Source organism: Pelodiscus sinensis, chromosome 7 (assembly GCF_052426305.1).
Source record: "Pelodiscus sinensis isolate ZL-2025 chromosome 7, ASM5242630v1, whole genome shotgun sequence".
Taxonomy (NCBI): Eukaryota; Metazoa; Chordata; order Testudines; family Trionychidae; genus Pelodiscus; species Pelodiscus sinensis.
Genome location: NC_143058.1, coordinates 11485561 through 11513481, shown reverse-complemented (window position 1 = coordinate 11513481; position 27921 = coordinate 11485561). Strand labels below are relative to the sequence as shown.

General features: G+C 41.1%; 1 protein-coding gene across 3 annotated transcripts in view; it reads left to right on the top strand.

Annotated features, from left to right (window-relative positions):
• Positions 1 to 27921, top strand: part of MYLK (myosin light chain kinase) — a 332061-nt gene that overhangs the window by 278828 nt on the left and 25312 nt on the right. For all 3 annotated transcript variants that reach the window (XM_006137678.5, XM_075933132.2, XM_006137677.5), the window contains 6 exons: positions 4155 to 4457; positions 7473 to 7505; positions 7600 to 7693; positions 10966 to 11169; positions 19449 to 19666; positions 26326 to 26449. In XM_006137678.5, the coding sequence (XP_006137740.3) occupies positions 4155 to 4457; positions 7473 to 7505; positions 7600 to 7693; positions 10966 to 11169; positions 19449 to 19666; positions 26326 to 26449 (976 nt within the window). The remainder of the gene's footprint in view (positions 1 to 4154; positions 4458 to 7472; positions 7506 to 7599; positions 7694 to 10965; positions 11170 to 19448; positions 19667 to 26325; positions 26450 to 27921) is intronic.

Here is a 27921-nt window from a genome sequence, read left to right as displayed (position 1 = left end):
ATGAATACAGCTAATGAGTGACATAAAAGGTGCTAGAGATACAAGCAGGGTGAGAGAATCTTTTATTAGACCAACTTCTGTTGGTGAGCGAGATGAGCTTTTAGAGAGCTCCTCTTCTCTCTCACCCACCTTGTCTGCCTGATGTCTTGGGCTACAACACCGCATGTAAATGGTGGTGTCAGTTACATGTCATGTAAACTCTGTAATTTACCCGCTGGTAAACGGGTATAAATTGGTGTAATGTGTATGCTGAGGGGAGCAGAGTGATGGTGACAGCTTACAGAGAGAAAGCAATTATAGAAACAAGGAAGGTAATGTATTTGCGATTGTCATTTTGGTCCAGTAAGGCCATGGTTGACTTAGGCATAGTTCTGTGATATATATTTTAAAGTGAGTTGAGAGTGGGAGCTGTAAAAAACAAATTGAAAGGAAAAAATAGAAGAAAAAGTCTGATTTACCTTGCATCTTCTTATGGCTTGCTGCTGAATGAGAGAAATTATAGTTACGGTTCTGGCTTAGGACTCAGGATAGAGAGGGCCAGTTTTTCTCTCTGCCACCTCTTGTATGAGCTTAGACAAAAGCCTTTCTTCCCCAACTATAAACCAGGAATGATTAACTCCCCCATGTTTGTCTGTCTTTTCTGTTTAGATTGTAAGATCTACACGGTGAGGACAGTGTACTTTGTGTTTATACAGCACCTGTTATCAATGTTTAACTCACACGTGGGTATGTCTACACTACAGAGTTTTGTCAGAAAAACAGCCATTTTTCCGACAAAACTTGAGGAACATCCCCACTGCAATTGTGTTCTTTCGCAAGAAAATCAAAAGAACAGAGGGGTTTGTCCGGTTTTGGTAATCCTCATTCTATAAGGAAGAAGCCTTTTCCTGAAAGAGCTCTTTTGCAAAAAGGCATGTGTGGATGGAGAAGAGGGAGTTATTTTGGAAGAGGAGGAAAGAGGAAAAAGCACAGGTGCCCTGGTGGTCATTCTGTCAATCACAGCTTACATGCAAGAGAGCATCCATTCAGTCTGGACGCTCTCTTTTGAAAAAGCAGATCACTTTTTCGATGCACTTTTGCAGTGTTGTAGAAGAAAACAGACCTTCACTCTGCGTTTGTGAGCAACAAGTAGTTAGAGACAGTTTATTTGAGCAATATTGCAAGGGAAGAAGCTGCTGCTAGGCAGATTGTCAAATACAAAACAATTAGAAGCCAATATATATACTGTCTGTTTATATATAATAACAATAAACAATTATTCCCCTTTCCATAACAATTCCCTTCAGACGCGACCTTATCTCAAGGTCTTCACTACAGTCAGCATTCTATCCTTATCTCAAGCACAAGAGACGAGAGGCAAAAACAGCATCTCTCACGGTACTCTGCGTTGTTAGGTCTCAGCGTTAGCATGAGTTAGGCTAACCAAAAGGTCAAAATGGCTACATACAAATCCCTTGGCGTCCACAGTGTAAACGCTTTATTTTGGAAGAAGTTTTTTTAGGAAGATCTCTTCCAAAAAAAGCTTCTTCCGAAAGAAGCCTGCAGTGTAGATGTAGCCACAGACATTTGCATCATCACAGAATGCCTCACTCCACCTGTTCCCTTTCACCTTCCAGGGCACTTCATTCCCTTCTCTTTCTGTTACCAATCAACCTTTGGCTATTAGTTCATCAAGATCATCACCATCATTATCTTGTAGATTTGATTTTTAAGAGCAGTTCTGAGAGGATTACTCCAGCACAAGACAGTCTGCATTCTTTCCGGTTTTCTGAAACATTTATCATAATTCTTTTTAATGAGTAGTTTTAAAACAAAAGTGTCAGCATCTTTCTGTCTCAGAAAAGCATTTATCTACTTAACTTCATTTACCTACTTAACTTCTGAATTAACCATTTCATTTAACTTTGAAAGAGCCAGGAGAAATGAGAAGCTTCTTTGTCTCATTTACCAGAACTGCATCCAAAATTATACACATAATCGTAGGACGGGAAGGGACCTTGAGGGTCATCTATTCCTGTGTTTACCAACCACCGGTCCGCGGACCAGTTCCAGGATGCATACTGCTGGCTTCTGAGTCACAGCAGCTGCCAGAGCTGAAGCCAGCTGTTTGTGGTGGCTCTGGGGGCTGGGGTACACCCGATCGCCTGAGCTGCCCCACACCAAACGGCTTTAAGTCTGGCAGCCGCCACATGGCAGGTGGCTGCCGCAGCTGAAGCCAGCTATTCGCGGTGGCCTCTTGATGGACTGGTAACATTTTGTTTGTATATTTATTATTTGCATAATGACTATGCAAATGCAAGGTTGCTGGTCCGCCAAAAGTTTGTGAATGGGTTTGCTGGTCCGCAGAATAAAAAAGGCTGGAAACTACTGATCTAGTCCAGTCCCCTGCAGTCATGGCAGGATGAACTATTATCTAGACCAGCCCTGATAGGTGTTTAGAGGTTTTTAAGAGCAAGTTAGACAACTGATAATTGATAATTGTCCCTAGGCAATTTATTCCAGTGGTTAGGACAAAGCCCTGGCTGGGTTGATTTAGTTGGAACTGGTCCTGCCTAGAGCAGGGGGCTGGACTTGATGACCTTCTGAGGTCTCGTCCAGTTCTAGGATTCTAGGATTCTATGATTCCAAGTTTTGCCTAATGTACAGCCTAAACTTCCCTTGCTGCAATTTTAGTCCATTGCTTCTTGTCCTATCCACAGAGCTTAACCTAACCACATTTTATGTACATGAAACCCGTTATCGTGTTCCCTCTCAGACTACTCTTCTCCAGACTAAGAAAATTCAGTTTTTAAATCTCCCCTCATACGTCATGTTTTCCACAATTTTAATAATTTTTGTTGCTCTTCTCTGGACTTTCTCCAGTTTGTTCACATCTTTACTGAAATGTAGCACCCATAACAGACACAACATTCCCATTAAGGCCTAATCCACACAGAGTACAATGGAAGAATAACTTCTTGTATCCTGCTAAATACAACCCAGAAAGAAGGGGGGGAGGTTACAATGGTGTTGCACTATTACAAATTATTCACTCATATTTAACTTGTAATCCACTATGATCCCCAGATCCCTTTCCACAGTACTGTCCTAAGCAGTCATTTCCCATTTTGTATGTGTGCAGCTCATTGCTCCTTCTTAAGTGGAGTACTTTGCATTTGTCCTTGTTGAATTTCATCCTGTTTACTTCAGACCATTTCTCCAATTTGTCCAGATCATTCTGATTTTTAATCCTATCCTCCAGTGCCACCATGCAGGTTTTATTCATGCAACCAAGAGCTCAGGAGTGAGCTCCTAAATGAGAAACAGTTATTCCATGCTTAAGATTAAAGCTTAAAATATCACTTTCACAGATTGTATCCCAACCCATAGTAGAATTTTTCAGGGAAGTTTTAAAAAAAATCAGAAGAGGATATTTAACTTTTAGACACTGAAAAAAATCTCTGGCGTTGAAGCTTTTTGACTTTTTTTTTATTGGTGGAAATGCTCTTCATTGGCCTGATTGAATATCCATTGAAAATGAATGGGAGTCTTTTAATCAGGCTTTGTTCCTTCTTAGTGCCTTAGCTTAATACTCTAGGCAGGAAGGATGGCCATAGAATCATAGATAATTAGGGTTAGAAGATACCTCAGGAGATCATTTACTCCAGCCCCCTGCTCATGTGATTAGGATTCTAGAAGTGTGACTTGAAACCCCACTTCAATTCCCTCCTATGCTACAGACTTTTTGTGTGATCTTGAGCAGGTTAATTATTGCCTCTGTGCTCTGTTCCCCATCTGTAAAACTCCTCACAACACCACTATAAAACCATGATTCTTTTAACTTGCCTCCTGGTTTTTTGAGAGTTTTAGGTACACACGTTTTCAAGTGTTTTTCTTTGCTACCATATAAACTTGCTTCTTTAGTAGCACAACTTCAGAAACACAAAACATTAGGAGACTGTCAATAAAATTGTGAGACTTCCCAACACTACTTTTAATAAAGAATCTATCAAATGTATAGCTCTAGCTAGATGTAACAATTGCAAACAAAATAGGTCAAATTAAGGATGAGTGGGCTCTGTTGATCAGGTGGGGAAATAATGATTAATGAGGAAGTAGATGGCAGAATTAATTTGTTTGATCTAATGTATTTTTGTATGTGTCCCTGTTTGCAGATAAACCTGATCCCCCAGCTAGAAAACCCTGTGCCTCAGACATACAGAGTTCTTCCCTCACTCTCTCTTGGTATGGCTCTTCGTATGATGGTGGAAGTGCTGTGCAGTCCTACACTGTGGAAATCTGGAACTCAGTGGATAACACATGGACAGATCTCACTTCTTGCCGTAGCACTTCTTACAACGTGAAGTCCCTGCTGGCAGACCGGGAGTACAAATTCCGGGTGCGAGCTGCTAATGTGTATGGCATAAGTGAGCCCAGTCAAGAATCTGAACTGGTTAAAGTGGGAGAGAAACAAGAAGGTTAGTCTTTAATGAGAAAAATTATTACACACTATGGCTACGTCTACACTGGCCCCTTTTCCGGAAGGGGCATGTTAATTTCAGCTATCGTAGTAGGGAAATCCGCGGGGGATTTAAATATCCCCCGCGGCATTTAAATAAAAATGTCCGCCGCTTTTTTCCGGCTTTTAGAAAAGCCGGAAAAGAGCGTCTACACTGGCCCCGATCCTCCGGAAAAAGCGCGCTTTTCCGGAGGCTCTTATTCCTACTTTGAAGAAAAAGGAATAAGGGATCTTTCGGAAAAGGCTTTATTTTCCGAAAGATCCCCGTCTAGAGTGGCGCTTTCTTCCGGCAAAGCTCCAAGCCGGAAAAAAGCGGCAACCATGTTTATGAAAATGAAGCGGGGGGGGGGATTTAAATCCCCGCTTCATTTGCAATTGCGATGTGTCTAATTTGCATCCCTTTTACGGAAAAGGGATGCAGTCTAGACACAGCCTTCCTGTTTTGAATACCTTATACATGCAGGGCATTCTTGCCTGGTTCAAATAAAGCTATAGAGAATTTGTAATATCTCTTAGTGACACATCAGGACAATATAACAGCACAGTGGTGGAGCACTGGAGGACCTTCCACAGCTTTTTGTCAAATATTTCTATCCAGAAGTAATTTGTTCTCTTACCTGAGCAGCTAAATTAGTTCTATTTGGTTCTATTGGTTCTATTTTGGTGTACCGGTATTTACTTTCTCTCAAAGAAAATAGGCTGATGTAAATCAAGGATCATTTTTTCACCAAAAGAAGGAAGCATTAAGGGTGACAGTAAATTTGTAAGAAAGTTGGAGTGTGCTGACTGCTGCTAACAAAAATTCCCCTGTGTTAGAATGCATCCGCTCTCTGGTTGCTGGAAGAACACACTTCGGCTTCGTCTACACTGCGGTTTTTGCTGGCAGTGCCTATGCAAATGATGTGCGGATTAGCAGATTGCCATGCTTCATTTGCATAATTTATTGAAGCTGTTTTTGCACAAAAACAAGCAGTGCAGACGGGGTTTTTTTGCGCAAAACCCCCGTTTTGTGCAAGATTCTTAAGGCATAGATCCTTATGCCTCATAAGGATCTTGCGCAAAACAGCCATTTTGCGCAAAAAAAGGTCCACACTGCTTATTTTTGCACAAAAACCCCTTCTGCAAAAACGGCTTGAATAAATTATGCAAATGAAGTGTGGTGATATGCTAATCTGCAGTTCATTTGCATAGGCACTGCTGGCAAAAGCTCTTGGGGACGCCTACGGGACCAACCCGGCAGCACCCCAGCTGCTCTGCTCCCGGCTTCCCCGATTCAGCTGCTGGTCAGTTTCAGCAGCAGCTGAATGGGGGAAGCCTGTCTGGCTGCCCCAGCACTTCCAGGTTCCTGATGGTACCGGACCATCAGGAGTCCCAGAGCATTGGATGCCGGACTAATGCAGTTTTAGTGTATTCACCATCAATCCAGACGGAGCGTTGCTAAAGTCACCAGACACAAAGAAACAGTGTGTGTGGCCCGCTTCAGTGTTTGGTTGATAACAGTGGTTTCCAGCTGAGGAAAACGTTTGCTTAGCTTTACTGAGCTCAAACCATGGAGGAGAGGAAACTTTTAGCTAACTTAGAGCTTCCTCCTCTGGATCACGAGGCTCCCAATCCAAGTCTTTGATGCAGTGATGTGCATGTTGCGCACACAAGTCCAGCCGTGGGACATTTGGCAGACATAGTTATTGGCAAAGAGGATGGGATCTGCTCCTTCATGCAGCCCTTAAAAGGGGAGGAAAATGTGAAGTGCTCAATGTAAGTGTGATTTCCAGAGGAGAAAATCTAAGCACACTCTCACACAGAGTGGGGGAGAACCATCTTCCCTTTTTGCTTCCCTGCTACTCTGGCAGACTGCAGACCAGCCTGCTGCAGGTATAGCATATCACAAACACATCAAGGGTAAAGGGGAATCTGTTAATTGGCTAACTTCATGCAACTTGTCTGGCTGCCAGTTTGCAGACTATCACCATTTGGTGGGCATTGAGGGGGTCAAATTCGTCTGTGTTGTCACATAAAAATGTGCATGTAACATAACCGAGTATCTGTATAATCTTATTATTGTGCACCTTCTTTCCTTTGCCCATCCCTACTATTTTATTACTATGCACTGAGCGTTATATTGTAAAGAACCATGAATGTTTTGGGGCCCTGTATTAATAATAGTGTAAATTCATTGGCACAAGGAGGTTAAAGTCATGTGGCTAGGCGTGCACAAACTCAGTGGCATAGTCAGATAGATCCACCTGTTTGGATGTAGAGCTGTATTGGTAACTGAAACATTACAGCTAGATGATCCTCAGACCACTGAAAACCAGTACAATCCTGAGGAGCAAAGTCAAGCTGTAACTTAGAGTAGCTCTAAATTGTGCTGACTCTAATCTGCCTTCCCTATCCCCAAAAGCTGAAGCATATCACCTTTCCTTTTCCTTGATCATCACCACTGCAAAATAGAGAATTAAACTGGGCCTGTTACGCTGACTCATCACCATTGGAGGATTCCATGAGACTCTTCAGCTGACTTTAAGTCTGCTTGCGTTACTGGACTTAAGGGGATTTCTGCATATTTAACTCATGCAGCTACTGGGTCTGATTCACTGTCCCATGCAATGGTACTTAGACGAGAAAGATAGATTGAGGCTATGTCTACACTATGGAGTTTTTCCGGGATGCCAGAGATATCCCAGAAAAACTCTGCCGTGTCCAGGGAACGCATCTGCTCTTCCGAAATTTTTTTCAGAAGAGCAGATGCGCTTTTTCAGCATCCCTGTAAACCTCATTTTACGAGAAAAAAGGGATGTTCCGAAAAAGGGGTTTTTTTTCCAACATTTGGCCCAGTGTAGACAGGGCCAAATGGTGGTTTGCAATTTGCGTAGCTTTTTCCGGAAGAGCAGTGCAGCCTTCTCTTAGCATATACATCCTATTCAGTGGAGAGTTAATATTCTCTCTTTTCTTTTCCCCTCCTTTTTAAAAATAGAACCTAAAGATGAAGCTGAGCTATCCGATGATGGTAAGTTCATAATTTCAACAGGGCAAATGTATCTCAATGTCTTTAATACATGTAGTATATGTTTTTAATCACAGTTCTTAATCCTCATTTATAGAAGAGAAAGAAACAGAGGTCGACTATCGGACAGTTACTATAAATAGAGAACAAAAAGTTACGGAGTTCTACAATATTGAAGAAAGATTGGGATCGTAAGTAGAACATTAGGTTTCTCATTTCAGCCCTTGGAATGCTCTGTTTCCAAGGCTATAAAGAGCTAGGAGGATGCATTCTTAAAAGTGTACCACATGGAACTTTTCCTTCTGAGCATTCTAGGTGGGCTTCTTTTGCACATTTGCAATAAAAAATTGATTTTAAAAGGTCCTGGTCTTCTCTCCCTAAAGCCTCTTTATTCCCAATAATTGATATTTTAAAATAAGCATCATATGTGCCTTTGGAGAATGAAGACCATAAATGCTAGGTGAATTATATTTTATTCTCTGCTCTGAAATATGTCTGCAAGGCAGAAACTCACTATGCACTTACAGCTCCACTATATCCTTTAGAGTTTATGAAATTAAGCCCTCCTCCCTGCTGGTAGGGTACATCCTTTGTTGACAGTGGTCATAATCTCAATGGCAAAAGCATTAACAGAAGTGCTCATTGAAGATCAGTGATTAAGCTGAGTGGACATCTCAGTATAGGGCTTGTGGGTATGCAAATCCTATGCCAGGACAAACTGTGGCTGACTTGTTTTTGCTACTGGCAATGAAAACCATATGATTCTGCCTCTGTATCTCTAACAAACCTAGCTGTCTCTTGTAATGTTTCCCACTTGTAAGGGTTATGGTTAAGATAGAAGTGTAAGTAAGCTCACATTAGCCACCATAGCCTGAAGTAATAATGCTGGAGCCTCTAGAGATTTTCAAATGATGAGACCTGCCCCTCTGGGAAGGACAGGGAGGAGCATTTCCAGGGGGATAAGCAGCAATGCTAGATGGCTTGTGTCAGTCCCACTCAGCAGGACCTGAGCCAGCCCCCACTTGGGAGTGGGGAGAGATCACCACCTCTACCTCCTGTCTCATCTTAGCAGGCCACCCAGCCTGTGTCTCATTGTCAGCATCCGCCATGGCCGTGGTGATTACAGACTCTGTGCCCAGCATTGACTCCACCCCCCGAGATCATGGCATGCACCTTCCCACACCCTGAAATCCTGAGGGGGGAGAACAGAGGGGCAGATACTGATCCTGTCCCAGCGGTGTAGCCAGGCTACAAGGAAGAAGTAGCCCACTGCTGAGGAAGCCTAGTCTGTACCATTGGTATGATCTGTGCATTTGAAACGGTCAGATGTAGGCAATTAAAGTTCTGCTCAGGTTTCTGGTAGATTTATGAATAAGCCATCAAGCATATTTTGCATGTGTTTATTATTGTCTGGGTTAGCTGGAACTCAAAAATTGTAACTCAAGGAATGGGGGAAGGAGAGCTTAGCTCAAAATGTTTAAAAATCAGTGCCCTAGAAGTCCATACGAAGTCATATACATTGGAAAAAATAACCCCAATTAGACATACAAAATGATGGGAACTAATTTATCTATAATCACTCGAGAGAGATTTTGGAGTCATTTTGGATAGCTCTGTGAAAACATCCACTCCATGTGGAGTGGCAATCAGAAAAGCAAACAGAATGTTCGGAATCATTAAAAAGGGGATAGAGAATGAGACAGAGAATATCGTATTAGATCTGTATAAATCCATAATATACCCACTTCTTGAATACTGCATACAGATGTGGTCACCTCATCTCTAAAAAGATATATTGGTATTGGAGAAGGTTCAGAAAAGTGCAACAAAAATGATTAGGGGTTTGGAATAGGGATGTAAGAGACTAATTGACCACTTGATTATCTAAGAAGCAAAAGCTTATTAGAATTCGACACACTGATTGACTAATCGTTCCTCTCCACCCCTCCTCCCCCACCTTGCTGCCTCTACCAGAAAGAGGCAGCAAGGTGGGGGGAAGTGGAGGGGGCATTGGGAGGAGCCATCTTAAAAGCCGTTTTCCACCCTCGCCCCCTCCAGCTCCATGGGAGGATGCAGGAGCATAGCAGTGGCATTCCACTTTTGAAATGCACAAGGGTCCCCACTGGGGTTCTTGTACATTTCAAAGCCGAAGTGTCTCATGGAGCCTGGGGAGAGCGGGGGACTCAGAGTCCTCTGCTGGCCCCGGGCTCCACATGGAGTTTCAATCTTTGAAATGCACTAGAGCCCCTGCTGGATCTCTTGTACATTTCAAAGGCGGAACGCCGCATGGGACGTCTGCCTTTGAAATGTAGCAGTAGCCCACATTTCACAGCAGAAGAGCCTTTATTGAATAGTCGATGGAAATTCCATCGGCTATTGGATTAGTTGATTAATCTAATTTTAACATCCGTAGTTTGGAATGGGAGTCATATGAAGAGAAATTAAAAAGACTGAAACTTTTCATCTTAGAAAAGAGGAGACTAATGGGGAATATGATAAATGTATATAAAATCATGACAGGTATGGAGAAAGTGAATAAGGAAAAGTTATTTACTTGTTCCCATAACATCACAAATAGGGGTCACCAAATGAAATTAATAGGTAGCAGGTTTAAAACAAACAAAAGGAAGTTTTTCTTTATGCAGTGCACAGTCAGCCTATGGAACTCCTTCCCAGAGGCTGTTGTCCCAGAAGTTGTTGACTTTAACAGGGTTCAAAAAAGAACTAAATAAATTCATGGAGGTTAGGTCTGTCAATACTTATTGGCCAGAATGGGTAGGAATGGTGTCCCTAGCTTCTATTTGTCAAGGGCTGGAAATGGATGATAGGAGAGGGATCACTTGTTCTGGTCACTCCCTCTGGGGCATCTGGCATTGGCCACTGTCAGAAGACAGGATACTTGGCTAGATGGACCGTTGCTCTGACCCATTCTGGCCGTTCTTATGTTCATTCTTTCTGTATACATATGTTTAACTGCCATGGATGGTAATGAGAGTAATATGCATCAGAGGGTGATGAGATTTTCTAATCGGGGAGCTTTGCGCTGCCATAGGACCCTAGATACATGAGTGTGTATCGGTGTTTAGCTTGTAGTATCAGTGTACACACACATGGGTGCTTATTTTTTTATTGTGCTTGGTTATGATATACACCAGCCTAGCGAAGGTCATACCTGAGCCTTCTGGGCAGATCCTCAGCTCTTTCAGATCAACATAATTTTCATGATTGCAACAGAGCCACCACTCTATGCACTATGGTAAAGATCTTGCCTTTGGAATGTAATATCCATAAAGATGTTTTTGCCCAGTTCAGTCTTGAATACCACTTGGATATGTGTCCATATGTTTTCAGTACAAAATTTGAGTTAACCATACTGAAAAAGATTTTAGTTACATTTTGTCTTCAGTCTTAGTAAGCCATAAAATAATAAAACCATTTTATGGAAATAGTTATATATTTTCAGGGGGAAATTTGGACAAGTCTTTAAACTTGTTGAGAAGAAAACTGGAAAAGTTTGGGCAGGAAAATTTTTCAAAGCATATTCAGCTAAGGATAAAGAAAATATAAGACAAGAAATCGGCATCATGAACTGTCTACATCATCCAAAACTTGTCCAGTGTGTAGATGCCTTTGAAGAAAAAGCCAACATCGTCATGGTCTTGGAAATGTGAGTATATCCCTTATGAGTATATCCCTTTATTTTATTGGTGCCCAACATGTTAAGGTCTCCTGACACCCTGACATATATTAAAACTAAATTGCCCTTTTTATATAAAATATTATCTAATGATGGATGACTTTCAAAAGGGCCATATTTTTTGCCCTGGTCACATAAATCATTCAAAGTTTGTCTAAGGGTATGTCTACACTATATTCCTCTTTCGAGAGAGGAATGCAAATGCAGCTGAGCGAAATTGCAAATGAAGCACGAATTTGAATTTCCCATGCTTCATTTGCATAATCACGGCAGGCCGCTATTTTGAAATACCCTATTTCAAAATAAAAAACGCTGTGTAAATGCGGTTATTTTGAGAACAAACCCTTCTTTCGAAATAACCCTTACTCCTTATAAAATGAGGTTTAATGGTTATTTTGAAAGAAGGGTTTGTTCTCAAAGTAACCACATCTACACAGTGTTTTTAAATTCGAAATAGGGTTTTTTAATTCGAAATAGGGTATTTCAAAATTGCGGCTGGACGCGATTATGCAAATGAAGCGCAGGAAATTCAAATCTGTGCTTCATTTGTAATTTCGCTCAGCTGCATTTGCATTCCTCTCTCAAAAGAGGAATGCAGTGTAAACATACCCTAAGTGTTTAGTGAAGATGTTTAAATATCTTTGGCCAAATTATTCTAATGTTTCTACATTGATTTCAATGGAAATACACCTGAGCCTAAAAATTTCATGAACACGTGTACTCGTGACATTTCTGTGGCATCCTATATCTGGTTCAGTTGATAATACTGATGGAATCAAACTTTTCTGGTGTTTCTTCTCTCTGCTTTCACTGGAATGTGGAAACTTAGACAAATGTAAAAATGAAAAATAATGATTAGAGAAAATAAATGAACCAAATATTTCAGAATCTTTAGTTCCAAATTGGTTCTAGGAATGAGAAAACATTTGGGGACAGGATTATTACTATTTATTTGGTTTGGCCTGCACTAAATATGAATAATATATGCATATGCATTACCAATTCTTAATTTAAATACTAGATCAGTCATTTTTCAGAACAAACAAATGAATCAGTAAATTGCAGACAAGAAAGATGTGATTCACAGTGCAAACACCACAGCCACACTCTAACAGAATAATTGAACTTTTATGAAAAATTCTACTCAGCACATTTTTAGTCAGGTGTGTTAGAGGAGCAAACCAAGCAACTAGAATACTAAGCCATTTTTAGAAGGAAAAATTGTTTTTCATCGATGGCAGGATCCTGAAGAGAGCCCTGTGGGTCAACCTGTAGTAGTTTTCTTGGCAGAGAAGATACATGACTTGGTTATGTAACACTTCACATTTAGATGGATGATGCACAGAAAGAGAGAGAGAAAGAGAATTCTAAAGTGAGGTTTAATGAATGCATACAGGACTATATTCTTCTCCCTGGGTGTCTAGCACCCAGACTGGCTCAGCACAACCTGAACTGCCTTTAGTATCTCCACACATGGTCTCTCTAACTCATGGCCCAGACTTAGCAGGAACTGATGATACTGTGTTTTGTTTTCCTAATTTCCACCCCACCACTCTCAAGTGCCTGCATCAAAGTTACCATCCTTCATGCCACGCACAAATAATCGAGACCACATTAAAAGATCATATAGGCAGCTTCCTAGTTGCTGAATTGTTCAATAAAACAATGGTACACTGCCTTTCTATCTTCACTCTCACTGTTCACTTTGTGCTCCCAGCCCACACTAGCACTGAAAGTGGCAGACAAACAACTTAATAATCACAGTACAGGGCAACCCCCTCTGTCTATCTTGTGATCAGCCAACATTTAGCATGTAGCTCATAGTGCATATTCTTTCACTTTTTCAGAAGATAGGGCTTAGAAGGTGTCCTGGGCTAGAACGCCTTTCAAGATGGGAATCTGTAAAAATACGACACAGCTTGGAATGCAATGTTCAGACTCCCCAAGCAAGGAGCGCATGCATGGCCAAAATGACGGTTGCATAATTTATCAATGCACTTGTTTAATGTGAATATATTTCTAGCAACAGGAAAGAAAATCAGTTGTTTTGTCCAAAAGGATAGATCAATTGCCATGGTCCCAGCACAACTGCTTCCATTGTGGTGCATAAAAACAGATTGCTTTAAGCAAAAAGAGAATGTAGCTCTACTTGTTTTAGTGGGTGCATATTCACCCTGTGCGCAAGCCACTGTTGCACAAGCATATTTCAGAGATTGAATCCTTGTTATGCAACATTGGTGCTTATAAGCTAGTGCTTTTCAGTTTTGGATATAAAACTTGAGCAAGTTAGTGGTGGCTGGGGAAGGGAAAAGTCCTACTTAATTTGGAATTGGTAACTGGCAGGCTTAATGGAAAACAGAGGGAAATGTATAAAGAGTTTTGGATAGACTGTTTCTCTGTACACCATTAATTTCCCCCACCACCAACCCACCAGCTATTTTAAAAGATAACATGCATTTAAATACCACATAGTTTAGTTAGTGTAGTATGTGTTTAGGCATGATTTTAGGTTTTAAGCTAGTTTATTTTTGCACAACAGAGTTTATGAGCCAGTTTCAGAAGATCTCAACAGCAGTTCCCATTGTTCTCATCAGGGTATAAAAACGTAGCCAGATTTTCAAAAGGGCTCCTCTCCAGTTAGTCCACTCCAGTGAAGTAGCCAGATTTGTAGTGGTGCTCAGTATTTACCCATTCTCATTGTTCTCTGTAGGAGCTGCTGCATGTTGAGCACTTTTGGAATCTTCACTGCACTGGCTTGATGGGAAATCACCTATAAGCACACAAAGGATCCATTGCTAGTCCCACTATCTTTTTCCAGGCAATTTTATTTTCCAGTCATAGGCAAAAGGAGTTCCTCAGCCCCCCACCTAGGGGATTTCCTTCTTTGCTTCTCTATCCCTCCTCTGTCAGAGATTCTTGCAAGATTTTTCCTTTAACTTTGCCCCTTTAACTGAGTACCACCTCCCAGCACTTTCTCCCTGGAGGCCCTTTTTTTCCAGCATGTTCCTATTGCTGCCTCTCTCTTCTACTCCTAATTCCTCTTGCTTATTGAAAAACTGGATCTTCATAACCTCAGGTGCTGTCCTGCCCTCTTAATTGACCAAACTGGGAGCACCTGTTCTAGCAAAGACGCTGGATCTGCTTCAGTTCAAGGGGATAGCCATCCTTTAACATGAGCTGTTTTAAAAATGTGATCATGCATATATATGTCGGAGGCTAAATTCTGCTTTTTAAAGTATGTGTGCTATTCCCATCCATCTTTCACAGCCGAGAAGAGAATTTGTTTCTGTATGAATAGGTTGAAAACGCAAAGCCATTTACATTGAATTTAGAAATAATAACAACAATGTGACCCTCTTGCTGTATAGCCAGAATCCTGTCACTTGAAAGTTTCTGTCACTTGAAGCCAGCCATACTGGAAGAGCTTTGCGTGTAAGGCTATGTCATAGCTCCTTCCCCACTCTGGCATGATAAATGCAGAAGTGGGGGCCAGCAAGTGTACCCCAAAGCCTTATCTACCAGGCTTTGGTATAAAATTTCTCCCAAAATCTTAAAACCCTAGATTTTGGGAATAAAACTTCCGCTGCCATCACCCAAATATTAATAACGAGATTAGGGGAAAGATCATTTGGGAAATCTCACCCCTAGAATAAAAATCAGGGTGCACAATTAACCAATGCCGGGTTAATTAAGAGAAAAGAGAAAACTTTTATTATTACAACAATTTTCCTATTGCAAGCTTAGTGATTAGATAGGAAGGTATCAAAATATACTCATGGAGGAATTCCACCATGGGCTAGAACTTAGTTAAAAAGAAAAGCCAAACATCTCTTAAGCGGTGCCAGATATCAGATCCCATTCCTAACCCTTAAAACAATAAAGCCTAACGAAACTATCTAAACTTTACCCTACTTACAGAAAGTGAAGAATTGTTTCTTGGAGACAGAGAGACATGTTTGTCCCTCTCTGTAGCTGCAGAGGACTCACTCAGAGAGACAAAGGAGGAAAACCAAATTCCTTTGTCCCAGTTTGAAAGTCCTACCCACATTCCTATTGGCCACTCCACCTGGCTAGTGTAGTTAACCCCTTAATCCCAAGGCTGCTGGCTAACCCTCATAATCATGACAGGCTACATATAGACTGCAGGCTTCTTTCAGAAGAAGCTTTTCCAGAAGAGATCTTCCAAAAAAACTTCTGAAAGAGAGTGTCTACACAGCAAAAGTGCATTGAAAAAGCGATCTGCTTTTTCGAAAGATAGCGTCCACACTGAATGGACGCTATCTCGCATTTCAGCTGTAATTACTATGGATGGAGTGGCCTCCACAGCACCTGTGTTTTTTCCTGGAGGCCTCTTCTTTTGAAAAAACTCCCTCTCCCACGTCCACACACATCTTTTCGGAAAAAGGTTTCTTCCTTGTAGAAAGAGTTTTACCAATGTCGGAAAAACGCCTCTGTTCTTTTCTTTTTTTCCCCAAAAAAGAATGCGATTGCAGTGTAAATGTAAATGAAGTTTTTTCGGAAAAATGGCCTCTCTATGAAGAGAGGTTAAAACGACTGGAACTTTTCAGTTTAGAAAAGAGGAGACTGAGGGGGGATATGATAGAGGTATATAAAATCATGAGTAGTGTGGAGAGGGTGAATAAAGAAAAGGTTTTTTTTATTAGTTCCCATAATAGAAGAACTAGAGGACACTAAATGTAGTTAATGGGCAGCAGATTTAAAACTAATAAAAGAAAGTTCTTCTTCACACATCGTGTAGTCAACCTGTGGAACTCCTTGCCAGAGGAGGCGGTGAAGGCTAGGACTATAACAGAGTTTAAAGAGAAGCTAGATAATTTTATGGAGGTTAGATCCATAAAAGGCTATAAGCCAGGGGACTGTTTGTCAGAGGCTGGAGAGAGATGGCAGGAGACAAATCGTTTGATCATTGTCTTCAGTCCACCCTCTCTGGGACACCTGGTGCTGGGCTTGATGGACCTTTGGTCTGACCTAGTACGGCTGTTCTTATGTTCTTATGTTCAGTGTAGACATACCCTGTGTACGTGTGTCTGTCTGTCTTGGGTTTGCAGAGATTTTGTATATTAGGTCACTGAGTCATCCCCCCAAAATTCCAGTGCAGGATTGTTCCTGATAGTATAATTTCTAGTCCTTTTTTTTTTTTTAATATGTCTTCAAAGTGTTTTCCAGTATAGACCTCCTGCCAGGAGAATTGGTTTTTCACAATATTCAGACTACAGTTTTCCTTCTAATTTCATCCTAGAGTATCTAGTTATTTCCCTTTGTACCATGCTGAATAATTCTTCTCTCTGGTTGGTGTATATCCCAGGCAAACAATTTGGATGGTTTAAACCTCCATAGTTGTCTTAAGCTTTGCTTAGCCAAGGTACAGCTATTCCATTATTTTGATTGTTTGTCACAAATCAGTCCCTTTAGCTTCCTTAAATCATTTCAGTTGCTCTTCTCTGAAAAACCTCCACTGTGTCTACAATTTGTTACCTGGATTTGAGATCCAAAGGCAAGCAAACCCCAAGCAAGTTGCTTTCCAAATATAAAAATAATCCTATTTCTGTATATATTCCAGTGCAATGTGAATTGCTTTGAAAGTTTAGGAGTAAATGTCTTCAGGTTCTTTCACTTGTCCAATAAAGTGAATTTGTGTTTTCATAAACTGTAGTAAAACTGAGATGATTAAAGTACAAATGATTCTCCATTAATTTGCTATGAATGAGTTGTCACAAATCAGCACGCCTATGCATTTGATCTGAACTTAGGTATATATCAAAATTTGATTAACATAAAATATCACAAAAGGAAAGTCCAAAATAGGTTCTTTAAGTGACCACAATGTCTCTGTGGGCACAATCTTAAAATAACAGATGTCTAAAGAATGCAATTGCTGTGAGATGCATCCAAAATACTATGCTGCTTCAGAACCTGGACCAAAGGCCAATGGAATCAAAGGAAAGACTCCCATTGACTTGATCCAGCCCTTAGATAATGATAACACATTATCTTAGATAATGATAACTGCATGAAGAAAAAAATATATGACCTCTGCTATTGCATGGAACCTTGGCAATACCTGATCAACCCATCACCTCAAAGAAGCTACATGTAAACAACTCTTCTTTCCCGATATAAAATAACCTGCAGGAAATAAATGAATCACCAAGAATCTAGGAAATGCAAGCATAGTTCATCTTCATGACATTACCAGAATAGCTAGGGAGAGAACAGCATGCGGGTAGATCAACATGAAGCATGGCTAATAGGATATATTAGAGATAATAGCATAGACTCTCCAAATGCAGAGCCAAGAAGAATGGCATTTATAGTACAAAAAATGTGTTCAGATTAGTCATTAGGTCTATTTTAAGCAGCCATTGAAGTATATTTCACTTGAAGGTTTTTGTCCTTTCTTTTTAATTTATAAGGTCTTTTGTTGGGAATCCTCTTTTAACTCCAATAATATGGTTGTCTCTGCCTGCTTTCTCCTCTGCATTTCTTGTAAAGTACAAGGATATTTATTTTGGAACTGCACAGTGCTCAAAGCACGTACTTTCTCTGAACAGATGCTTTCATAAACATCTCTGCACTGGTTGCTAATATATTGAACTCATAGACTACTGGAACCAAGAAACTTGAATTTCAGATGTGTTTATTTGAGAACTCTAGCCATTGTCTTAGCCGTACATAGTAATCCATGTAATTATTTGAGTTTGTCAAGCATATACTGTCATTATTGTTTCCATGTATAGTTCTCCAATACTTTTTAATAGGAAACTGCAGCAGCTACTCTAATTATATATTCTCAAAACCTTATAGTTAAAGCAACAAAAGGAGTCCAGAATTCCAGATGTTTCTATTTCAATGTAATACATGAGGGACATAGACTTTCTTTCCATGGATCTGACAATTTATAAACAATGAAAAGCTGCTTTTAAATTGTGTTTTTCTTCAGTAACTGAAATACGTAATTATATTTGCAATGGGTGTAAATATTGCCAAATATTAAACCATTTCAAGAGTATTCCATGTTTCATTTAGAACTGATTTACAAGTGCCAGGGCACTTTTCACCATTCTCTCCCTTGTTCATGTGTCACCCCCAGCATAAATACAAATATGTCCTATCTTTGGACATTAGTCGATAAACAAGTTGAGTAATTTACTAATTATCAAAAATAGCTAATATTTTGTTCTATTATGAATGTAGAGTCTTCCTTCTCCAGCCATTTTCTATTCTCTCTCAAACTTTCCCACCCTCCCATACGTTCCAGCCAGAAAAATCTTGACCCTTCTTCTTTTAAGGTCCAGTTTCCTTTCCCACCATGTGTCTGGTTTTCCTTCAATTTTGAATTACTTATCTACACTTCTTTAATATTTGGAGGAAAAATAATGCACCTTCCAAATCTGCTCCCGCTTCCATTCAGGTCAGTAGATCAAGCTCCATATAAGTGGGTTTAGAGTCTGGAGTTATGACCCCCAGAGGGGTCACAAACAAGCGATAGGCAACCTAAGATAGTTGAGCGTGCTGCATGAGTGGTCCTCCTTCCTTCCAGTGGGCCACAAGATTGTCATAACCAAGATGGTCTCCCGGGATAGGGTACTTTTGCTAACTGTGCTTGTATTCGTAGAATTTGTGGGATGTATCAATTGAACCATAGTGTTGCTCTGATAGGATGCAGAGGAAGTGCACAACTCTCACAGTCAACATTGTGTGCAATCAGCATGCACTTCATGTCACATGGTCTTTATGTGCATGTCATGTTAGTAATATCAATTGGGAAAAAGCGACACAGACAGAAACCAGAGGAATGTACCAACCTTGCACGTGGTGAATGCTAAACAAAATGTCTTGCAGGCCACACATAGAACCCTGATGGGTGCAGGTTGTCCACTACTATGTCAAAATGTTACAACCACCTTGTTCTTCTGTTGTTGCTAAATGCAAAGGGACTCCTTGCTAGATCCAATCTATGCAGGATGGGACTGGTAATGAACACAGGGTCTCTATGGAAAAGATTGAGTGCCACTGAACTACATCATGCACAATGACAGCTAAAGAGTGATTTTTTTCCCCCCAGTGTCTGTAGAAATCTCCAGTGCAACACAAAGCTGTGCCATGAAATACTTTCTAAACTGAACCATCTCAGTTTGTATAATAGAAGTGTCCAGTTTGGCTATAAATAAGCATTGGATTTTAAAAAAAATCCAATAATCCCCTCCATCCCCCTTTTTTTGTTTCAGTGTTTCTGGAGGAGAACTCTTTGAACGAATCATTGATGAGGACTTTGAACTGACAGAGAGAGAGTGTATTAAATACATGAGGCAGATCTCAGAAGGAGTTCAGTATATCCATAAACAGGGCATTGTCCATTTGGACTTGAAGCCGGAAAACATTATGTGTGTCAACAAGACTGGTGCAAGAATCAAACTCATTGACTTTGGACTTGCAAGAAGATTAGGTAATACAACTTTTCAGTTCATTATGCTCAAATGAAAAATAGCATGCAGCAGGAATAGTCTTTTTATATTGATTGTTATGCTGTTTTGTACATAAAGAGCAAATGTATACTTTCAGTTTTAATCTTCTTATTTTAGAGTAACATATCAAAACCAAGAAAGAACAAAAATAAGACATCCATAAGAGAGCACATAGTATGTGTCTGTTCTCTGAGACAGTCTGCACTGATGTGAATAGAAAATGGCAGTCAGTCTCTATAGAGGGCAGTGCCCTTGTAGATGGGAAAGTGACATACACACTTACCCCAAAGTCAAAACACCCCATTTACCCTAAATAATTTTGAAATACTAGTTCCTTATACTTGAGATAAAACATAAAATCAAGGCCCTGATCATTTGTAGTCATTAAAGATCTCATGATTTTTTTTTTAGGAGTAGCACTTGTTCTGGGAAAATTCCAGTTTGGGTAATTACACTCCATTTGTGCTAGTTAAAGTATTCACTTTGTGTCCTAAATGATTGTGTGATGTTGTATCTGCTAAACTGTTGAAGAGGCACTTTTACCACGATCTCCTTTTTTGAACTATTCATAACATTCCTTTTGGACTGAAAGTTCCCATGTATGGTGGCATTCCAAAGTGGAATCATTTGAATGGTTACTTGCCTTCATGCTCTTCAGTGGCCTAATTGCTAGTTCCATTAGTGAACCTCGTATATTCTGGGAAGCTGTGTAGCAAATAGCTCAGCTAATTGAACATCTCAAGTACTCTTTTCTACAGTGAGTTTCTATTTTTATTTTACATTTAACAGAGAAAGAAAACTCATTCCAAGTATTAAACTAGATATGGGCAGATTAGGAACTTGCTACTCAGAGTGGGGGAGCAGTTATTCATGTAACTAGTCCATCTGACTTCCTTATGGGCAATTTATGAGACTTACCGCTAACATTTGGGAATACACAAGTCTGCCTTCCAGATTTAAGATGTAGCTATGCTCTGAGAAGAGATTATGTGAAAGTGGTTGAATAACAAGGTACCAATCTGCTTACTTTACTCATTGAAATAAAAATTGACCAGCACTGCCTCTCCTGTTAGCACTATAGGCTCAACAAAGTTCTGGGATAGTAAACTGGGTTTTGTTCTGGTTCAAGAATTATCAGCTGACAGGTTAATTAAGTCCCAATAGTAAAGTCTTTGTTAGTGAAGTGTGAAAAACTCCAGCTAGACTGTCAGATTCTAACTAGTAGCTAGGAAACCTATTTACTTGAAAAGTCAGCAGATTTGATCACTGAGGGTATATCTACACAGAAGCATTACTTCAGAATAACTGACGTTATTTTGAAATAGCAAAAAGTGTATTTACGCTGCAAGCCTTTATTTTGAAATAATGGCGACCTGGAGGATTTCTTACTCTGACTCCTGTAGCCCTTATTTCATGACGAGTAAGGGAAGTCAAAGGAAGAGTGTTCTCCCTTCAACTTCCTGCTGTGTGGACAGCGCCAAAAGCCTAGTTAAGCTATTTCGACTTCAGCTATCCAATTGACATAGCTGAAGTTTCATATCTCCTCACAAATCAAGGATTACCTGCACTGACCAGGGGCATCCTCAGCATTTGATTTACTAGATGTCTTTACTAGACATGCTAAATTGAATGCCAGAAGATGTAGATTAATTTGTTCATTGTTCTTGCTTGCAAAGTGGCATTATGGACATTTGTCTTTTTTTCTCATCTGTGAACCAAACTCATCTCTAGTGTTAATCCATGACTGAATTGTAAGTAACACTGTTCAAATTATCCAAGTTCAAGGAGTGGGATGTTGTAGTATTTTTCAGAAAGAGAGAGAACCATACTAAACACACTACAGGAAAGAAAATAATACTGTTCTGATCAGTAAGACTTTCCCAACATTCAGCTCAGATTTCTTCTAGTAAGAGGAAAACAGTTTTTATTAGCAACAGCTCTAAACCATTCAAGCTTGATTTATGTGATTTTTTTTTTAAATTTATGTCTTCTTTCCAATTGCCTGCTTTACAGATTATGGGCATTCTTATGCAGCTATTTCTGATTATAGTGGAACACCCACTGACATTAATCAAAGGGGGGGCTAGGACCTTATTAAAACTGCAATCTGTTATTCTGATTTCATGGCTTTTACTCAATCAAAAGCCCTAGTAAAGGGAATGGAAGTGATAACCAGTGTTGTCTTCAAGTCGTCTTTGTCAAGTCCAAGTCAAGTCTCAAGTCACTACAGTTCAAGTCTCAAATCGAGTCTCGAGTCCCTAAAGTCACTTTCGAGTCAAGTCTCAAGTCTTAATTTAAAAAATGTCAAGTCACTTTTGTACAAGCCATCAATATCAGCATTTTCAGACATTTAACAATGTTGATTTTCACCAAGTTGATTTAACAAAATTAGTAAGTCTCAAGTCTCAAACAATGAACCCAAGTCGAGTCTCAAGTTGAATCACCTAGGCAACTTAAGTCAGACTCAAGTTCAAGACGTGGGACTCAAGTCAACAACTCTGGTGATAACTGAGGTTACATCTAGACTACACGCTTTTTTTGAAAGGAGCTTTTTCGAAAGAGATCCACTCTTTCGAAAAAGAGCGTCCAGACTGCCTGGACATTCTTTCGAAAAAAAAAAAAAGGCACCCAGAACCACTTCTGGCAGGGCATGGGGGCAGCATTTATTTCCTGGTGCTGCTGCATACCCTTTTCAGAGACGCATGGTTAAAGGGATACCCCTGGACAACCATTGCTAGGCTGCTGTTTCTGGCTTGCCTGCCTCCTAGAGGGACAGCAAAGCTGCTGCAGTGCTTGCTCTGGTTGCCCTGCTTTCTTGGACACCACAACAGTTCTTTTCTGGTTGGTTTTTCTGCTTTCCGCTGAGTTTTTTTGATCATGGAGCTGGAGCTGCCCTGGGCAGGTGATGGCCCCACACTGCCATGCTGCAGCTTCTGCTGCATCTTCATGACACCGTCATAAAGCGCCTGCCCCATATGGAAACCTTGCAGGAGCAATGCCCTTGCCTCCAAACTTTTTTGGGGAGATTTAGAGGCATGAGATGAGTTCAGACTGGTGGGACCGGTTCGTCATGGAGCTCTGGGATGACAAGCAGTGGCTCCACAACTTCCGGATGCGGAAGGCCACGTTCTAGGAGCTGTGCGCCTGGTTCGCCCCTGCTCTGCAACACCAGGACACCCACCTGCGGCCCGCCATCCGCCCGCAGAAGTGGGTCATTATTGCCCTTCACAAGCTGGCCACTCCCAAAAGCTACCACTCAGTGGGACACCAGTTTAGCGTGGGGAGGTCTACCGTCGGGGCTGTTTTGATGGAGGTAAGTCATTTTCGGGGGACAGGCCCTGTTGAGTGGGGGGGAGCTGAAATGGGGGACTGACAGGCAAGGGAGAGTGGAGGATGGAGTGGCAGTGGGAGGCAGCTCCTTGGCCACCCCTGCGCTGATGCAGGGGAGGGGGAAGTCCTAACAAGGGGTGGGGGTGGGGGGGGGTGGGGGGGGGGGGAGAGGGTGGGTTCTCCTCCCAAGGTCTTAGGTATCCTGTCTAACTCCCTGGTTTTTGTCTGTCTGTCTGTCTTTTTTTGCAGGTGGTGAGGGCCATCAATGTGGACCTGCTGAAGAGGCTCATCTGTCTGGAAGACCTGGACACCATCGTTGCTGGCTTTGCTAGGCTTGGCTTCCCTAACTGTGAAGGAGCCCTTAATGGGGCACACATCCCAATCCGCACACCGCCCTATCGAGCAACCCAGTTTATTAATAGCAAGGGCTACTTTTCTAGGGTGCTCCAGGCCCTGGTCGACCACCAGGGGCAGTTTATGGACATTTGTGTCGGGTGGCCAGGGCAGGTACATGATGCCTGCATCTTCCGCAACTCGTACCTGTACCGCAGGTTGCAGGCAGGAACATTTTTCCCACAGTGGGACCTCATGCTTGGGGACATGCAGATGCCGGTGTGCATCGTGGCTGACGTGGCCTACCCCCTGATGCTGTGGCTTATGAAGCCCAACACTGGCCACTTGGATGTGAGCAAGGAGCTATTTGACACGCATCTTAGCCAGGCTCGCATGCAGGTGGAATGCACGTTTGGCCACTTGAAAGGGAGGTTTCATTGCCTCCTCACACGGCTAGAGATGGGCGAACGCAACATCCCTGAGGTGGTGGCCGCATGTTGCATGCTCCATGACCTTGTGGAGAGAAAAGGGGAGGCCTTCCTGCCGGGGTAGAGGACAGGTGCTGATGGCGAGAGGAGGTAATTCGAGCAGCCCCAGTCAGCTGTCATCCACTAGGCTCACCAGTCCGGTCTTCGCATGCGCGAGGCCTTGAGGGAGAGATTCTCTGAAGGAGCCCACTGACTCGCCCCAGGGCCTCCCTCATGGGGGTGTGGCTCGGCCCACCCGTACCTTTCTCTCCACAACTCTCACCCTCACCCTCTTCCCATGAAGAATACATAAAAAAAAAATGTCTGTTTACAAAGAAAGCTGGGTGTTTATTAGAAACAATATCAGTAAGGAAAATATGCTAACTGTTTAAAAAACACTTTCTCTTTTTACTGTTCAAAACTGCCACGTTCTTTCGATTTACTGTCGACAGAACGTGGCGGCAGACTAGATGCAAGTAAAGGTTTTTTTTTTAGAAAAAAGGCCACTTTTTTCTAGAAAAAGCATTCAGCCTGGACACACTCTGAGTGAAGACTGAATCAAATTGCTATATAACAATAGAACTTTCTTTTTAATTGTTTTGTAACCAATAAAATCTAGTGCCATCTTAACTTTCAGCAATTTGATGCAACTGAAATAGATTCAGACCAATGATCCTTCTTCATTCAGTTTCTGTGGTAGATAATTAGTTCTTTAATTTTGTCAAAAAATACCAAAGATGTAGTGGGATATTTTCCTGATCTTTTTTGGTATTCTTAGAGGCTCATGTAAAAATTTGTTTAAGATAAGCTTTGTGGGTTCATAGGGTTGGTGTGTGTATGTGCTATTAAAACATTATTTTTTGAAAATCAATTTGTTATGCACCGCACAGAAAAAAAGGCCAGTTTCTAACTAACTTGTCAACACTAGATCTTAATGAAATGGTAACCAAAGCCAGAGTTCTGCCTTTGTACCAAGTTTGTAAATATCAGAATAAAGTTTTGAGATTTTTATTGAGCAGGATATGTCTGTTTTTGTGCATAGCCAACTCAAAAGCGGTACCTGTCATCTGATATGTTTTAACTATATAAAGGGTATGTTTTCAAAAGCCATTTCAAATCTGTAATATGTTATGCTACAGTTTTTGTATATGCAAGGTTTTATGAGCTTGTAGAAGAAACTTGTTAGGGTAGAATTGTTCCTAAGATTCTAGAGATTGCATTGAGGCTCCCTTAAAACAACAGAAAACAAAAAAAACTGGTCCTTTGTGCAAAATTTGTCAGTTTTCAGCCATAGGAACCGGATATCCTTTGCACTGGATAGTCCTGGATGCAACATGAATATATGAAAATAAAGATTTAAGAACATAAGAATGGCCATACTGGGTCAGACCAAATGTCCATCCAGCCCAGTATCCTGTCTGCCGACAGTGGCCAATGCCAGGTGCCCCAGAGGGAGTGAACCGAACAGGTAATGATCAAGCAATCTCTCTCCTGCCATCCATCTCTGCCCTCTGACAAATAGAGGTTAGGGACACCATTCCTTATTCACCCAGGCTAACAGACTTAAAAAAGGAGGTATAAGGATCTTGCGCAAAAGGGGTTTTTTGCACAAAATGGACCCAACTACACTGCTTGTTTTTGCCTAAAAAGCATTGGCAGAGAATATGCAAATGACAGTGCGACAAATGCTAACGAGTGCTTCTTTAGCATACTCTCTGCCAGCAAAAGGCTGCAGTGTAGATGTAGCCTGAGAGAGGAATAAATGGTTTTGTAGTGTGTAAAATGACACAATGAGGGGAATATGAGTGAATTCACCATGATAGTGCCCAGCGCATATGTGAAGGAAGAAGAGGTGATTAGTGGTTATGCATAAAAGTGATTCTCTACCTGGGCATTTTTCAAATGTAAACAAATACCAGTGCCAAAGCATTGATTTTTCTCGATTGTTTTCACTTAACAATGTGTTGAAGGCAAGCAATTTTTTGTTCCATATTTATTACTGTTTCACTTTATTTTGCAGCACAAGTTGCCAACATTTTTATAAGGTTAATGACACCCCCCCCCCCCCCCCCCATTTCTAATCTAGCATCTGTATCCTTTGCTGGAAATGCTCTAACAAAGATGAGATGGGGCGAACTACCCACAAATTTTTTGGAAAAGTTCAAATCTGAATCCAAACATTACAAGCTGGGCCCATCTCTTATCTTCCCAGTGTATGCTAGTAAACCTTTGTCTGTCTTATTTAGAATACAAGGGGAGGAACTCTCTTTACTGTGTGTCTTGTGCAATACTGAGTGCATTTATGATGCTTAGCACAGAATAATTATTATTTGTTGTTCATATATTAGTCCAGGAAGACATGAACTGACCAAGCTAGTAGCATCTCAGTCAATAATTTAACTTTTTGTTGAGGGAGTTTAATAACCAACCCATAAATGTGAGTGAAAACTGGTAATTGTACTTCTAAAAAATATACAACTCTTAATGTTTTCCTCTTTCTTTCTTCACAGAAAGTACAGGTTCTCTGAAAGTTCTCTTTGGGACGCCTGAGTTTGTGGCTCCAGAAGTTATAAACTATGAACCAATTGGATATGCCACTGATATGTGGAGTATAGGCGTTATCTGCTACATCTTGTGAGTACTCTTGTTAGCCTTGGACCAAATCCTGGGAGTTTCAGAGCATGCTCAACTCCTAGGGCATGTCTACACTAGGAAATCATTTTGAAATAACTTATTTCAAAATAATAGCTCCCGAAATAATAATTTAAAAATAGTGTGTCGACATTACGGGGAAGCCTTGAAATTAGTTTGAGGCAGGCTCTGTTAATATGGATGCGCTACCTTGATTTAGAGACCTAGGAAGCACTGGGGAGTAATTTGTTTGAATGACTCTGGGGAGTAATTATTTCAAAATAATGGCACCAGAGCATCCAAACTACTGCTATTTTGAAATAACTATTTTGAAATTAGCATTATTCTTCATGGAAAGCAGGAATTGTTATTTCAAAATAACCACCCTGTTATTTCGAAATCACAGGCTTGGTAGAGAGGACATTCCACTTATTTCAAAATAACTCCTTAGTGTAGGCCAGGGTCTAGTGATTGCAGTGGTGTATTGTTCAGGATTTGACTCCTTATATTTTGTAATTATAAACTAAGTCAGCCCCTGTTTCTTGAAGAACCCCAGTGATAAATTTCAGGATTGGAGTCTTCTGAGGTTAGCCATCCACAACTGCACCTTTCATTGTGAGGTTTCAGCAGAACACAGCTCACTAAAAGAACATTAAGTTAACATAAGTCAGCAGTAGTTCGTGCTCACTTAAAAAAGACATTCTTGAAATGCAGATCGCCGGACAGCGCAGCTGGCGAGCGGGGCTCGCTCCTGTTCAGCGAGCCCTGCTAATAATAAGCAGTCTCTGACTGCGAGCACATGACTTAGTTCTCCAGTAGGGTGAATTGGGGATATAAAACCTCTCAGGGGCAATGCCTACCCTCATTACATCAAAGTCCTTTGGCACAATCCCTCTTGTGGTTTCTGGGCATGCTGGCAGAAGTGCACACGCTGCACTGTCCTTGGGAATGGTACACCCCACTTCCCCACAGCATACTTAATTCCAGGAGCATGTACAGAGATGGGAGCGATAATACCATAATTTTGCTGTCTCACCATGCCTTTTAGGCCAATCTGTGGCCTTGGTGATATGGATCAAGAAATTCTTATGCTCTCCGGAATGCAAGGACTCTGACCAGCCCAGCATTTTTCAAGGGGCACACGAAGGGAGAGAATTCCTTATTTCTTCCCTGCAGTCCAGTACCAATTTCAAGGATGCTCTGCCAGTTTTATTACCAGTGTGATGTCACTTTTGTAAATGCCTCAAAAGCAAAGGGATTGCTATCATTTATTGGGCTGCTGGTGTGCTGAAAACACTGCGTGTCATGTTGACCAATACGGTCTGAGTGATTCATCTATCTGTCCTCCACCTGTTGTCTCTTGTCTTACATGTAGATTGTAAACTATTTTGGGGGCAGTGATTATCTCTCTGTTCTGTATTTGTACAATGCCTAGCACAAGGGGGCCTTTTCCCTGACTGACACTCTTAGCTTAG